This window comes from Mobula hypostoma, chromosome 9 (genome assembly GCF_963921235.1).
Source record: "Mobula hypostoma chromosome 9, sMobHyp1.1, whole genome shotgun sequence".
Taxonomy (NCBI): domain Eukaryota; kingdom Metazoa; phylum Chordata; class Chondrichthyes; order Myliobatiformes; family Myliobatidae; genus Mobula; species Mobula hypostoma.
Window position 1 is genome coordinate 48,120,860 of NC_086105.1, and position 13,798 is coordinate 48,134,657.

General features: G+C 40.2%; 1 protein-coding gene across 8 annotated transcripts in view; it reads right to left on the minus strand.

Moving 5' to 3' along the window:
- Positions 1–13,798, minus strand: part of dennd5b (DENN/MADD domain containing 5B) — a 300,592-nt gene that overhangs the window by 177,269 nt on the left and 109,525 nt on the right. For 4 of the 8 annotated variants that reach the window (XM_063058246.1, XM_063058248.1, XM_063058249.1 and 1 more), the window contains exons 2-3: positions 6,909–6,980; positions 3,953–4,062 (exon numbers count right to left, since the gene is read on the minus strand). The exons of 1 other annotated variant lie outside the window; for it this stretch is intronic. In XM_063058246.1, the coding sequence (XP_062914316.1) occupies positions 3,953–4,062; positions 6,909–6,980 (182 nt within the window). The remainder of the gene's footprint in view (positions 1–3,952; positions 4,063–6,908; positions 6,981–13,798) is intronic. 3 more of the 8 variants (XM_063058247.1, XM_063058250.1, XM_063058252.1) reach the window with 1 other exon arrangement.

The following is a 13,798-nucleotide window of genomic DNA, read 5'->3' on the forward strand; positions in this document are numbered from 1 at the left end:
CCTCTGTGTGCGAGTGGTGGAAATGGCACGGAGGGAGGCGAGGGGAGAATAAAAAGGGAAGAGTGTAGGATTAATGTAAGTGGGATTTGATGATCAACAGAGGTTTGTTGGGTTGAAGTGGTTGGTCTCTTGTTGGAATCTCTTACGGCTTGTCAATTCCAACATTCAGAGCTTGGTCAGCTAAGTAGTAGTGATGTTACTACATTTGGAGATGGGCACTGAAGTGCTGCTAAATTTCACAAGCCCTCAGACCATGTTGAGAACTCCCACTCCCTCACAAATATACTGTATATTACTGGTGGATCAAACTGCTGGTTAGACAGGAAGGACTCTGGACTTTGGGTGTAAATCATGGCATTTCATCTACTCAGAATAGAGAGGGGGAAAAAGGCATTATTTTGTAGTGTACCCTCCAAGTACGCAGGTTATCAAAGCACTTCACAGCCAATGAGTCACCTCTGACCGCATTTGTTGTTATTCAGGTAGACAGCACAGTTAAAGCAGATCAATTTGTACGTGCTGACAAAGGAATGAGTGTGGGTCAAAACCAGATAGGATCACTGCCTGCTCTTCTATCAACAGAACAACATGTTTTCATTCTACATGAAACGTTAATGGTGTTATAACTTACAGCTATTTTGTCGGTACTGAAGAGGATGCAAAGAATATCATAGACGAAACGAATATCTAACGAGGATGTCATGAACAGAGCAAGCACAAAAAGAGGAATAATGTATGAGATCATGAAAAGGCAATGTAACTTCATTGGACATGTGATTAGGAAAGAGGAGTTAGAATGCACGGTAGTTATGGGAAAGATTGAAGGGAAGGAAGCAAAAGGAAGGCAAAGACAAACGATGATGGAGACAGCAGCCAGAGAACTGGAACTGAATGAATACCAATGAATTGATCCACTTGACCTGAAACAGGAGTGTGTGGGCCATGGCAGTCAAAGCTCAAACTGGTGATGATAATGATTTCCTCAGAAAACTAAGGAAATTCAGCATGTTCCTGACAACCTTCCCCAATTGTTACGGATGTACCAGAGAAAGCATCCGATCTGAAAGCCTCACAGTTTGGTATGGCTACACACATAAAATGCTGGGAAAACACAGTAGGTCAGGCAGCATCCAATGAACACTCGAGGTTATGAACTGAGGCCCTTCATCAGGACTTGGCTGCTGCCCTGCGCAAAACTGCAAGAAAACGCAGAGAGTTGTGAACACAACTCAGTCCATCACAAAAACCAGCCTCTCCTCCACTGACTGTTCACATCTCCCGCTGCTTTGGGAAAGCAGGCAGCATAATCAAAAGACTACTTCCATCCTGGCTACTGTCTCAGTTCTTCCCCCTTCCATCAGGCAGAAGATATGGAAGCTAAAGAACACCTACCAGACTCAAGGGCAACTTTTACCCAGCCGTTTTCTGACTTAAATTGACCTCTCACACACTAAAGATTAACTCTTGATCTCTCAGTCTACACGCACTGCACTTTCTCCACTATATTCTGCATTTTGTTATTGTTTTCCCTTTCTACAACCTGAATGTACAATGTGTGAAATTATCTGTCTGGATGGTATGCAAACAAAGCTTTTCACTAACGTGACAATAGTAAATCAATTACTAATCCTGAAGATGAAGCAAGGCCACATTTAACACTGTGGACGCACTATTGTAAACCATCCCCTCAATCAAGACTCCATTCTTCAAGCTGGAGTCAGTGCAAAGACTTTAAAATAAAATACAAATGACAACAATTTGACTATAATACCACCTCTTCAATCCAGTGACCCATTTTGAAATAAATTCCTAAATGAAGCACCTGTCTCTGGCAAAACTCAAGAAATAACATGAGCACTTGAATGACTCCTGATTGAATCCCACGTGGTAAGAGCCATCATTTGTCAAGGGTATTTTTGATCGGCTGTGTACATTCTATGGCATGTCTGTAAAATGTACCAAAATCATATTCACCATTCAGGGAATCTGTCAGTGGAAATGGCTGCCCAAAATTAGCATCAAACCAAGAGCAACAACTGAAAAGTGAACAAAGTACCCTTTATCCACACACAATGCCTGTGAAAGTCATCTGATAACCCTAGATGGCTTCACAAATCCCCAGCTCCTTTCAAAAATTGTTTGAACGAGTTCTTAATGATAATCCCACCATCCGCGTGCCTCATTATACTGATGAGATTGAGAAAAGTAATTACTATTTTAGGAGTTCGAGTGAAGTAATTACCATTTTAGAAATTTATCGCGGGCGTGATGAAGTAATGCTGCAGCTGATTTTTATTTTCAAAGCATCACATTCCCTCAGGGTCTAAAAAGAGCACAGTATTCCACTTGAGTATTTCACAACCCTCATTGGACACAGAGCAACAACCCAGTGGCGGATTTAATTCCATATCATGAATTGGCTTGTGGACAGGATATTTCCATTCACTAGAGATGACTGACATGGGTTGTGTGTTAATAGATAGAATGATCTTTAGAAGTTCACAAAATCAACACCTGGTGGCCGCAATGCACAATCTACACTTGCAGTCTGTAATAACATAGCAAGGTTAGTTAGATAGTCCTGCCCTCTTCACCATGCCCTTACCACTATAGAGGGACTGGAAAGATTATGGCACGGGAATACCATTTGAAGTAAAAATACAATGCTGGAAACACTCAGCAGGACAGACAACATCTGTGGAAAGAGTAACCTGGAACATTTAACTCTGTTTATGGCCCTTCAACAGGCACTGTTAAATATTTCCAGTATTTTCTGGTTTTATCCCATTAAATAACTTATTGACATGAAGGGACGGTTCAAGAGTACAGTCATAGTGGCTGACCATTTAAATTCATCGGCTTGTCAGCTTTTCAATCACATAGATTGACTGCTCATTCTTTCTTCCTTTTTCTGTCAGTACTCATGTCAACAATAGGTAGATCATGTTCCAAGCAGTGCATTTTATTGCTGATGTCTTATTAAGAGTAAATGCCTTAATGCAGCGTTTCACAGTCAGAAGGACAAACTCCTAGGAAAACCAACACCGAATAAATCTAGAAGATCAAAAAGTTCCCAGGTAATAGGCAATGAAAACCCAGTCAGTGACATCATTATTTTCACAATGAAAACCCAGTCAATTTCCCTGGGAATATCCAAAACATTTATTTTTACCAGAAGATCCTTCAGCAACAATCAAAGTTGAGGCACTTGTGGGAATTGAATAAGAGCTGCATGTCAAGGTGAAAGATGAAATAAAACATGTTGCGGCCCATACTTTGGTGACCAGTTCTGATAATATCCATAATATGAGCGGAAGGAATTACAACAAATATCCAATTGCTTTCTTTTTTACCTTGCTGAGAACCACAGTTTACAAACACCAATTTACAGAGAAATTTGCCCAAGAAGAGCAAGTACTTCCTGACTTAGCTCTGAATCATTTGCATGATACCTCACACCTTGACCAAAATATACATTTGGAGTGGGAGAGGAAAACAAAGGAGACTCAGGTAGATATCCAAAGATCGAGCACCTCGCACATTACTTCGCTAAGCAGGTGACCCCGAAATATGCACACAGCATCAATAAGGTCCTTCTGATAGCACCTCTGATTATCACCTTCACTAACGAACAAAAAATTCCCTAAAAAAAACACACAGATCTCTGCACTCAGGATGATCCAAAGTCAGGGCGATCATTCTTGCCAAAACTCCCATGAGGATCAATGAGATCCATGTCGGGACAATCTCAATGATTACAGGAAAAACTTCGGTCATGCAAACTAACTTGTGAGAATCATGGCTACACACATGAAATCGGAATAAGAGAGAAAGAAAACACCTGAACCCAAATATTACTATTGCAACTTTGGTCAAATCTACAAGCTGATGTAGCCTCGGATTCACGGTACAGGAGCAATGAATAAAGAAAACATTAAAATCCACAACTCACCATATTGACAGCATCTTGATCAAAAGGGTTGTACTCCACATTTTGAGGATAATGGGCTAACACTTTGGACTTGAAGGTTCTCCTCAATGGACTCTGATCAAAGTTTTCCCCTAAAAAGTGAAAAGAGATGGTAAATTATGCAGGTCACCAGGAAATTGCCAGATTTTAGACGGTGGATATGGTCCGGTTTATCGCGGGTAAAGCCCTCTTTACCACTGAGCACATCTCCATAGAGCATGGTCGCATTGAAAGCAGCATCCATCATCAGGGACCCCCACCACCCAGAACACGCTCTCTTCTCACTGCTGCCATTAGGAAGAAGGTACAGGAGTCTCAGGACTCACACCACCAGGTTCAAGAACAGTTATTACACTTCAACTAACAGGCTCTTGAACCAAAGGTGATAACTTCACTTGCCCCATCACTAAACTATTCCCACAACCCACGGACTCACTTTCAAGGACTCTTCATTTCATGTTCTCAATCATTATTGCTTATTTATTTATTTTTCTGTATTTGCAGTTTGTTGTCTTTTTCACACTGGTTGTAATCTTTTATTACTCTATTATGGTTATTGGATTTATTAAGTATGCTAACAAGAAAATGAATCTCAGGGTTGTGCATAGTGACGTAGGTGCACATTGATAATAAGTTTACTTTGAACTTTCAGCTCCAGCTAAACTACGAACACCAGCAAATCATGATTGCCTACTCACCTCAATGAGAAAACACCTTGCAAAGCTATTAGAAGACACCCATTTTGTTTTAAAGTTCTTCCACTTTAACTTTTCAATAAAGGAAGCATCATCTGGTTGAAAGGCCACTACCTAATCTGCTTATAGGTCTCAGTGTGGGCATAGATCATAGTGCTGGATGGGATGGCAATGTTTGGGACATTTCATGCCAACCCAGTAGAAATGCCCCACTTCAAGTAAGGTGAGCTCAGAGCGTAGGCAGTGGGTTTATTTCCTGGCACAAAGCACACCAAGGTTTATGAGGATGACTTAAGGTTAAGACTTAGGTAATAACCGTTTTTATTTACTATCTTGAGGGTTTGCACAGTGAGTTTGTTTCTTTGATTGTGTGGGTTGACACATCTGCAGCATCAAAACAGGTTTGATGGTTGAGGTCAGATGAAACCAGAACTTGGTCCATCAATCCCAAAAAAATTCAAACAGGTGTGTTTGAAGAGATTCTTTCACCCAGAGAGCGGTGAGAAGATGGAAATCACTACCTCGAGGATTAATCAAGGTGAAAAGAATGGGGACATTTAAAGGAAAACCAGATAGGTATAAGAGGCAAGGATATGTTGATGTGTGAGAAGGCATGTGGAGTGGGCAAAATGACCAATTTCTGTGGCAGAAAGGAGCTTTCATACCTACTGCCAACACAGGGGCAATGGAAAGGCTCACCCAAACTTACCTATCACCAGCAACAGAGTTGTTTGTTAAAGACAGCCTACTGGCTTACTGGTTAGTGGCCAATGCAGAGGAATGTTTTACAGACTGCATCTGCTCAGTCTGCTGTTGCATCATTGCTACTGGACTCAAAGTGGGGCAAAGTGCTGAAGGGAAAATGATGGTCAACTTGAAATCTGGTCATTGTCCAGTCACGTAAACACAGAGGGGCAGTTGTTGGGCAAGAAGCCACTCAGTATTTAATTCAACAACTGGATCATGCACCATGCAACAATAGTGGCACATTTTGTGGAGCTTCCGCCTCACAACTCCAGAAACACTGGTTCAGTCCAGATCATCAGTTTACAAGTTCCTCCTATGAGCCTTTCCCTGAATGCTGCAGTCAACCCTCACATCGACATGACGTGTGGGTCGGTAGGTTTAATTGACTACTGCAAAGTACCCTGTCGTACCAAGGTGGCTGGTGGGAGATTCAGGGAGGGGTAATAATGCTAATGCATGTGAGAATGGACTGTGGTGAAATTAAGTGGTGGGGTGGATCATCTTTATTGTGTCAAGAACTAGCATTGACTTGATGGGCTGAACAGCCTACTCTAGCATCATAAGGAAGTATGACAAAACAGATGGATGCTTGGGAATCCTACATTAGGTAAATCACCAAGATGGGGGAAGGGAGAGACATGACTCATATTTGACTTGGTCATTATGGGCTGTTCGCTGAAATTGAAACCAATGATCACAAAAAATGAAAATACAATAGAAGATATGAAACAATTTTTCGATGGAAATCAAATCTGCAGATATCAAAAATCTGAAATAAAATCAGAAAATGCTGGAAACACTCAGCAGATCAGGCAGCAACTGTGGAAGGAGAAACAAGAGTTTATGTTTCAGGCCAAAGCACTTTTGTCAGAACTAAAGCATCTGGTCTTTGTCCTGGAACGTTATCTATGTTGCTTGCTCACAGATATTACCTGTGTTTCCGAGATTTAAGGCAAGAATTTTTTCCAACGTCAATTGTATCTCACTCAGTTTGAAACTTCCCACGATATTAGCGGATGTAATTAACAATCAACATATGCAGTCTAATTTGTTTTTATGAAAACACCAATTCAAGTTCATCAGATATATACAGACTTCAGCAAACCCACAGCCAGGCAGAACAAAGCAGGTAAGGGAAGCATAGAGTCCAATCCCATCACCAACACCACCACCAACCAAGACAGTAATGTCCACCAAGGCACCAAGTCCTCGAGAACCGCCCTGTCGTGACAAGAACTGTCTGTGGACAAAAAGCAAGCAAGGATGATATTGCTCTACCCTAGTGCAGGAGGAGGAAAGAGATTGAAGGAGATGGGTCTGACAATCAACTGCAGCAGCTGCACCATAGTAATTTACATAATTGCTGTTCAACTAGGAATGAAGCACCAGGAGAGATTCCAGTAAAATCTACAAAATTTGGAGAAGCAGAGGGAGGTGTATTTTGGAAAGGAAAAAGAAAGCTGAGAGATCAGGTCCAGCTGTTTTCCACTCTTTACCTGAGGCTTTGTTAGGACATGGAGTTTCTTGGCTCCTGCCACACCACTCTGCTTCTAGCCACTGGCATAGCGCTATACAACACAAATAAAGAGACAAAACTGCATGTCAAGGTAAATACAAAACAGAAAACAAGTATCGAAGTGTGGATAAGAACATGTCTCTGTAAACAAAGGTGCCAGTAGTATACATGGGACAAGCAAAACATTTGATCAAAACCATAACATGAGATAGCCACATGCTATTAAGGATTTCATCATTGATTACATCTGTGGCTCTCTGATTTAAAGAGTGCCAAGTTCCTCACTAGTTTCCACAAAGCATTAGCCACTGCAAGCCTCCACCACAACTGGTTCCCAGACAAGGAGTTAACTTAATTTCCTTCATATCTTTCCCCACATCATTCTCTACAGACTTGAGGAAAGGTTGTTAATTTTTAATCTACAATCTTCCTTGAGGCTTCAGATCCCTTAACAAAGATGCTGAAAACACATTACAGTTGCTTGGACACAGTTCTGCCAATCAACTGTGGCTGCCTCAACTCAGTGAGAGAATCCATTTAAACCAACTTTGACTGCAACGATTCCCGTTACATGGCACATTCATTGCCAGAAACAAACCATGAAATGACTCAGCTGTTTCTGCCTTCCCTTTGTAATTATAGGGCTTCAAAATGCATCTTTAAAGCTGCATTGGTCTGGTGTATGTGAGCCCCTGTCACAACGGACACACTATTTGTTTGGCCAGACAGGTTGCAGTTTTGTTCACACTCACTTTCATTTCTGACTGCAACTCACTTGCATCTCCATTGTTCAGGCTGCTGCTTCCATTGTTCTTTTAAATGTGAGTTATGCTTCAGTTAGGAGCCATTTTTGAATACTTTCCTTTAAGAATCCACAAATTAAACAATCTCTCAGTGCATCATTAAGCCCATCACTGAATTCACAATGCTCAGACAATTTCTTCAATTCGGTCACATAAAGCAAAATGGATTCCCCTTCCTTTTGATTCCAGTTATGAAACCTAAAGTGATCTGCAATCAACAACGGTTTTGGTTCTAAATATTCCTAGATTATCTTCACAATATCAGCAAGGCTCATTCCAGCTGGTTTGCTTGGAGCAGTTAAATTTCTAAGTAAACTGCATGTTTTTCTACCTATTGCACTCAGCAACACTGGCACTCATTTCACGTTGGCTATTTCATTTGCTTCAAAATATTACTCAATTTGTTCAGTATACCTCAGCTAGTTATCCATTTTGCTATCAAACGTGTCTATCTTTCTGACATAGCCAGTCATTTCTGTTCTTTTATATTTATTGTTATCACTAGGTACTCATTTTATGAACTCGTAAATTTAATCCGTTTACTGCCTTTATTTTTTATTAACTAGACTATCTCTCTCCCCTTTCCAAAGAAACAAATGCTGCGCATTCTTTTTAAATTCAAAACGTTTCTCTCTTGCTCCCCTTCCAAAAAAAAAATGTACTGTGCTTCAATAGCTAGGTAGTTGTCTCAGGTTCGTTTAAAACTTACTTGTTGCTGCTGTTATGTTTTGTAACTCTAGAAACTAACTGAAAGGTAAATAAAGGAGCTGGGATGAACGTGTCTACTTTGTTTTACTTTAGTGAGGTGTGCATGTTGGTGTAATGACATATGCAATTCATGTACTTTTACAGACAACCCATAATAAATTATGTAAACAAAGAATGCTTAATCAAACAATATATATACAATACTACTCAAATATTACTGTAATAATAAATTCTCAACAAGTACCACGTTAAATAGAAGCTCTGCCTCGAATGTCTGATCGGGATTACCATGGTAGCAATGTCAGACCGTCAAACGATGGAAACCTTCAGAAATTGAACATGCCAAATGCTGGTATTGGTAAAGCATAGTATATAAGCCAACTGTAAACCCACTAAAATTTAATTACTTCTGGAACGATTGGGTGCTATAATCTTATAATACCATAAGCCTTAAAGGCAGCATGGTGGGAAAAAGTTTTTTTTCCCCCCCAATCTTCAAAGCAGTTTAAATAGCGAATAGCTAGAGAACTGTATCATTAAGCTGTGTGGCAGACAAGGCTTCCTGTACATAGACATCAAAGGAGAAAGAGGAAAATACAGCTTGCAAGAAATGAAAATTCAGTGTTGTCGTTGACAGTTTTAATGATGTTGCAGAATATTTAATGAGCAGTGAAATTCAATGTTTATGAAATGAAAGGGGTCAGCTGCCCTAGTCACTAATTAGGAAATCCTCAACATGAGCATTTCTCAACTCCCTGCTGGCAAACTGAATTATAATAACAACATGTATTCATGCAGTATCTTCAACATGGTGATGGTTCTGAAAAGAAAATCCAGATTAATACAGAGGAGTGTTTGGCCTTCACTAGTATGGGTCAGGAATGCATAGGAACACAGAATAATCTAAGGAGGTGGTGCAGAATTAGGTAGGTGAACTCCATGGAACAGTTTGAATAGAAGGACTGTGCTCAAAAGGACTTTAAGACCATAAAATATAGGAGCAGAATTACGCCATTTGGCCCATTGAGTTTGCTCCACAATTTCATCACGGCTGATCCAATTTTCCTCTCAGCCCCAATCTTCTCCCTGTATCCCTTCATGCCCTGACCAATTAAGAATCTATCGACCTTGGCCTCAATACACATAAAGACTTGGCCTCCACAGCTGCCTGTGGCAAAGAATTCCACAGACTTGCCACTCTCTGGCTAAAGAAATTCCTCCTCATCTCCATTCTGAAAGGACACCCCTCTACTCTGAGGCTCTTCCCTCCAGCCTTAGACTCTCCCACCACAGGAAACATCCTCTCCACATCCACTCTATCAAGGCCTTTCACCATTCGATAGGTTACAGTGAAGTCACCCTTCATTCTTCTGAATTCTAGTGAATATAGGCCGAGAGCCACCAAACACCCTTCAATTGACAAGCCATTCAATCCTTTTCAACCATTTTCGTGAACTCTCTAGTTTCAGCACATCCTTTCTAAGATAAGGAGCCCAAAACTGCTCACAATACTCCAAGTGAGGCCTCACCAGTGCTTTATAAAGTCTCAACATTACATGCTTGCTTTTATATTCTAGTCTTCTTGAAATGAATGCCAGAAAGATGGGGGAATAAGTGGATAGGACTGGACAGGTTAGGATGCATGCAGAAGAATTTTAATTGAGCTTAAGAATATACAGCATACAAAATTATATTTAACATGAAAGTACCTTTATTTTGTTATCTCAAGTTCCTCTAAACAAGTTCAAGGAATTCATTCACACTGATATTTGAGGTGACAAGTGAACTTGGGAATGGAATGTTAAATGTACGAAGAGCATTGATTGCTCAGGGCCTGTACTCACCTCAGTCTCTACCCCACCTCAACCCCCATCAAGAAGGCCTTAGACTCCTCTGCTTTTTTCTGGAACTCAATCCCAGTAGTTCACTAACATCCTCGCCCAACTGGCAGAACTTGTTCTCACCCTCAACTACTTCTCTTTTTGATTCGTCTCACTTTCAACATAACAAAGGTATAGCCATAGGTACTCACATGGGCCCAGCTCAGGTTGGTTACTGAGAGCACCTTGACTAAATCTGTATTCCTAATCCACACATTAGTTCGATGACTCTTAACTGAGGAGGTCAAGCTGAGATGTATAGTTCTGTTCAGAAGTCTTAGGCACATCCATAGAGCTAGACTTTTGCTGAGTACTGTATTTGTCAACATGGAGTGCTGAGTTTGCAAATCTGGCAGGAGCAAAGTATGCTGGGAATGGTGAGCCTGGAGCATCATGGGAGGAATGTGGGACAGGTGGCAGAGAAGGAGTGCCAGGGGAAGGGGTGGCACAGGTACAGACACACCCAATCCAGAGAAACCAGGCAAAGCCAGTTGATTCCAAACAAATAGTTTATTGATCATTACAGAGTGCCTCTCTAGTGCTTCTTGCTCCCTCTCCTCTCCCTTTCCCCTTTCCCAATCATGATTCCCCTTCTCACTCTCAGTCTCAGTCCACAATGGAGACCCATATCAGAATCACACTGATCATCATTCATACGTCATGAAATCTGTTTTTTGCAGCAGTACAGTGCAATACATTAAGTTATTATAGTACCGTGCAAAAGTCTCAGGCTCCCTGGCTCTATAGTATATATACACTCCTAAGGCTTTTTCACAGTATTGTACTCTGTAAACAAGTTAGTTCTAGACAAAATCTGCACTCTATAAGCTCCCACGTACTGCAGTCTACATATACAACCTGAATGCCTATGTTATATTCTTCATTATTTTCACTGTTCAGCATGTTACAAAACTTTTGTATGGATGCACATACAATTCTGTGGCCACTTTATCAGGTACAGCTTCTCATTAATGCAAATATCTAATAAGCTAATTATGTGGCAGCAACTCAATGCACAAAAGCAGGCAGACATGGTCAAGAGGTTTAGCTGCTGTTCAGACCAAATATCAGAATGGGGCGTTTCCTCCAGCTGCTCTGGTTACCTACCACAATCCAGTTGCTAGGTTAATTGGTCATTGTAAATTGTCCTGTGACTAGGCTACGGCTCAGTGGGAATTCAGTAGCATGGCTCAGTGGACCTATTCCATGCTGCATCTCTAAATAATAATAATAATAATAATATGATTTTGACCGTGGGATGATCTTGGGTATCAGACAGTCTCTACAGTTTATAGAGAATTGTGTGAAAATCAAAAAAAACAGTGAACGGCTGTTCTGTGGGAGAAAACACTTTGCTAATGTGATAGGTCAGGGGAGAATGGCCAGACTGGTTCAAGCTGACAGGAAGGCGACGGTAACTCAAATAATGCATTACAAGTGGTGTGCAGAAGAGCATCTCTGAACGTACAACACATCAAACCTTGAAGTGGGTGGGCTACAGCAGAAGGTCACACTGGGTTCCATTCTTATGGCCACTTTATTAGGTACACTCCTGGATCTAACAAAGTGGCCACTGAGTGTAAATTTACACAAAGCACCAACATCAAACAAAATTGGAAAAACCCTTGAGCTTACTCAAAAATAAAGACATTGCAGCAAAACAGTTTCTTCTTTCCTCACCATCCCATACTGAATTCACACTCTCTACAATGTCTCTTGTTTTTCACTTGGTAAGCAATGAACTGAATTTATGAGCACTGTGTCCTGTCCCACCAACCAACCAGCGCAGGTTTAGCCTGATGATCTCAGTTTTCTTGAGAACAGTACAGTAGAGATTTAGTGCAGTGATAGACCAATACTGCATTGATTTAGTTTTCTAATTAATTTCTTTAAGGTCAGTCTAGATTTAGTGTGTTCTTTCCTTTGGACTTGCACAGTCCAGATTTTGTACAGTGCTATAGATTTTGACAAGATCTGTACATCTATAGTGAGATGTTGGGTCAGCACATTCCAATTTAGAGCAGTGAGATCACTTTCAACTAGTCTAGTGCAGTACAGATTAAGAATGCTTTTGTCAAAATCTTACATAGTTCTGCTATGTATAGCTAGTCTGGCACTGTTAGTTATTATTTGTCCTTCATGCATTCTTAGGTACAGATTTGTCATATTTATAGCCTATGCACTGTCTTGGCCAAATTTTTTCACTTGGACTTCAACACTAAAATTGATCATCTGTTAATTGGTGTTTAGCGCTCTTGATACGTCTCCATAGGTTCCCATCTTACAACAATGACTGCACATTAAAAATACTTTAGAGTCAAATGGCATAGAAACAGGTCCTTCACCCCATCACATCTATGCCAACCATCTATAATACCCATCCATAATAATTCCATTATTCTGTAGATTTCTATGCTCGTCTGAATACTACTTTAATGTTGTGGATATTTTTCCCTCTACCCATTCAAGTAATGTACTCCTGATTCTGGGTGAAAAAAAATTCTTCCCATATCCCCTCTAAACTTCTTATTCCTTACCCTAACATTTCCCTTTACCTTTAAACAGCTTTACTACAAGGCAAACTTATTGACTATTTACCCTATAGGGTGGATTCCAGTTAATTGGCCATTGGTTAACTGGGGCAGTCGCTTATTTGGAACCAATCTTAAAGAACAAAAAGTAATCGAGAAAGTAGCTGGAACTCCCTTCACTGATTTGAGACAATATGCCACTTAACTGGAACAGGATGCTGTTGCTGAACGGTTTCTAACTAGCATCAGTCATATGCATTTGTGTGGTCATTATACACTACGCCATGCTTAGAGCGATCAAATTTAAATAGCATTAGTTGCATGTGTTTGTGTTCAAAAACTAAATGTTTTTTTCACTGATAATTGGTGAGAAATAAGTAGTGAGACAATTCAGAAAAGTTTGGCTCACTGCAGTTTCATGCATTCAGGCTTGGAGATGCCAGAAAAGGCCAGGAGTGAAAATGAAATGATTTCACTGCTTCAACAAGTTAGGAACAACAAAAGAATCTGAAGGTATCGACAATGATCTTGAATGTTACAATGAAAATAAAGATTTGGAGAATGCAATCATTGAAAGAACCGTATGAATGCAGTCCATTATCTGTATTAGGTGATTGTGCTGATACAGTCAATCAAAAGAACATGGCATTGTACACTGGATGTCTCCTCCATCGATAACTATTAGGAACTACTACACAGTTTTATAGTATTGTATTAGTATTGGTAGTGTTCTAGTTTGTTCTGTATTTCAACTAAATATATAATTTATTACTCAGTTAAATGGTAGTTTGTCTCTTCTATACATTTTTAAATTATTTCCATGAAACATTGGCTAATTGGGACAGCTAATTAGTTGAGACAAAATGTGCTGGTCCTGATGTGTCCCAATCCACTATATTTAACAATTTCATATATATGTATTTTTTTTTTAAAAATCAGGTCCTCTTT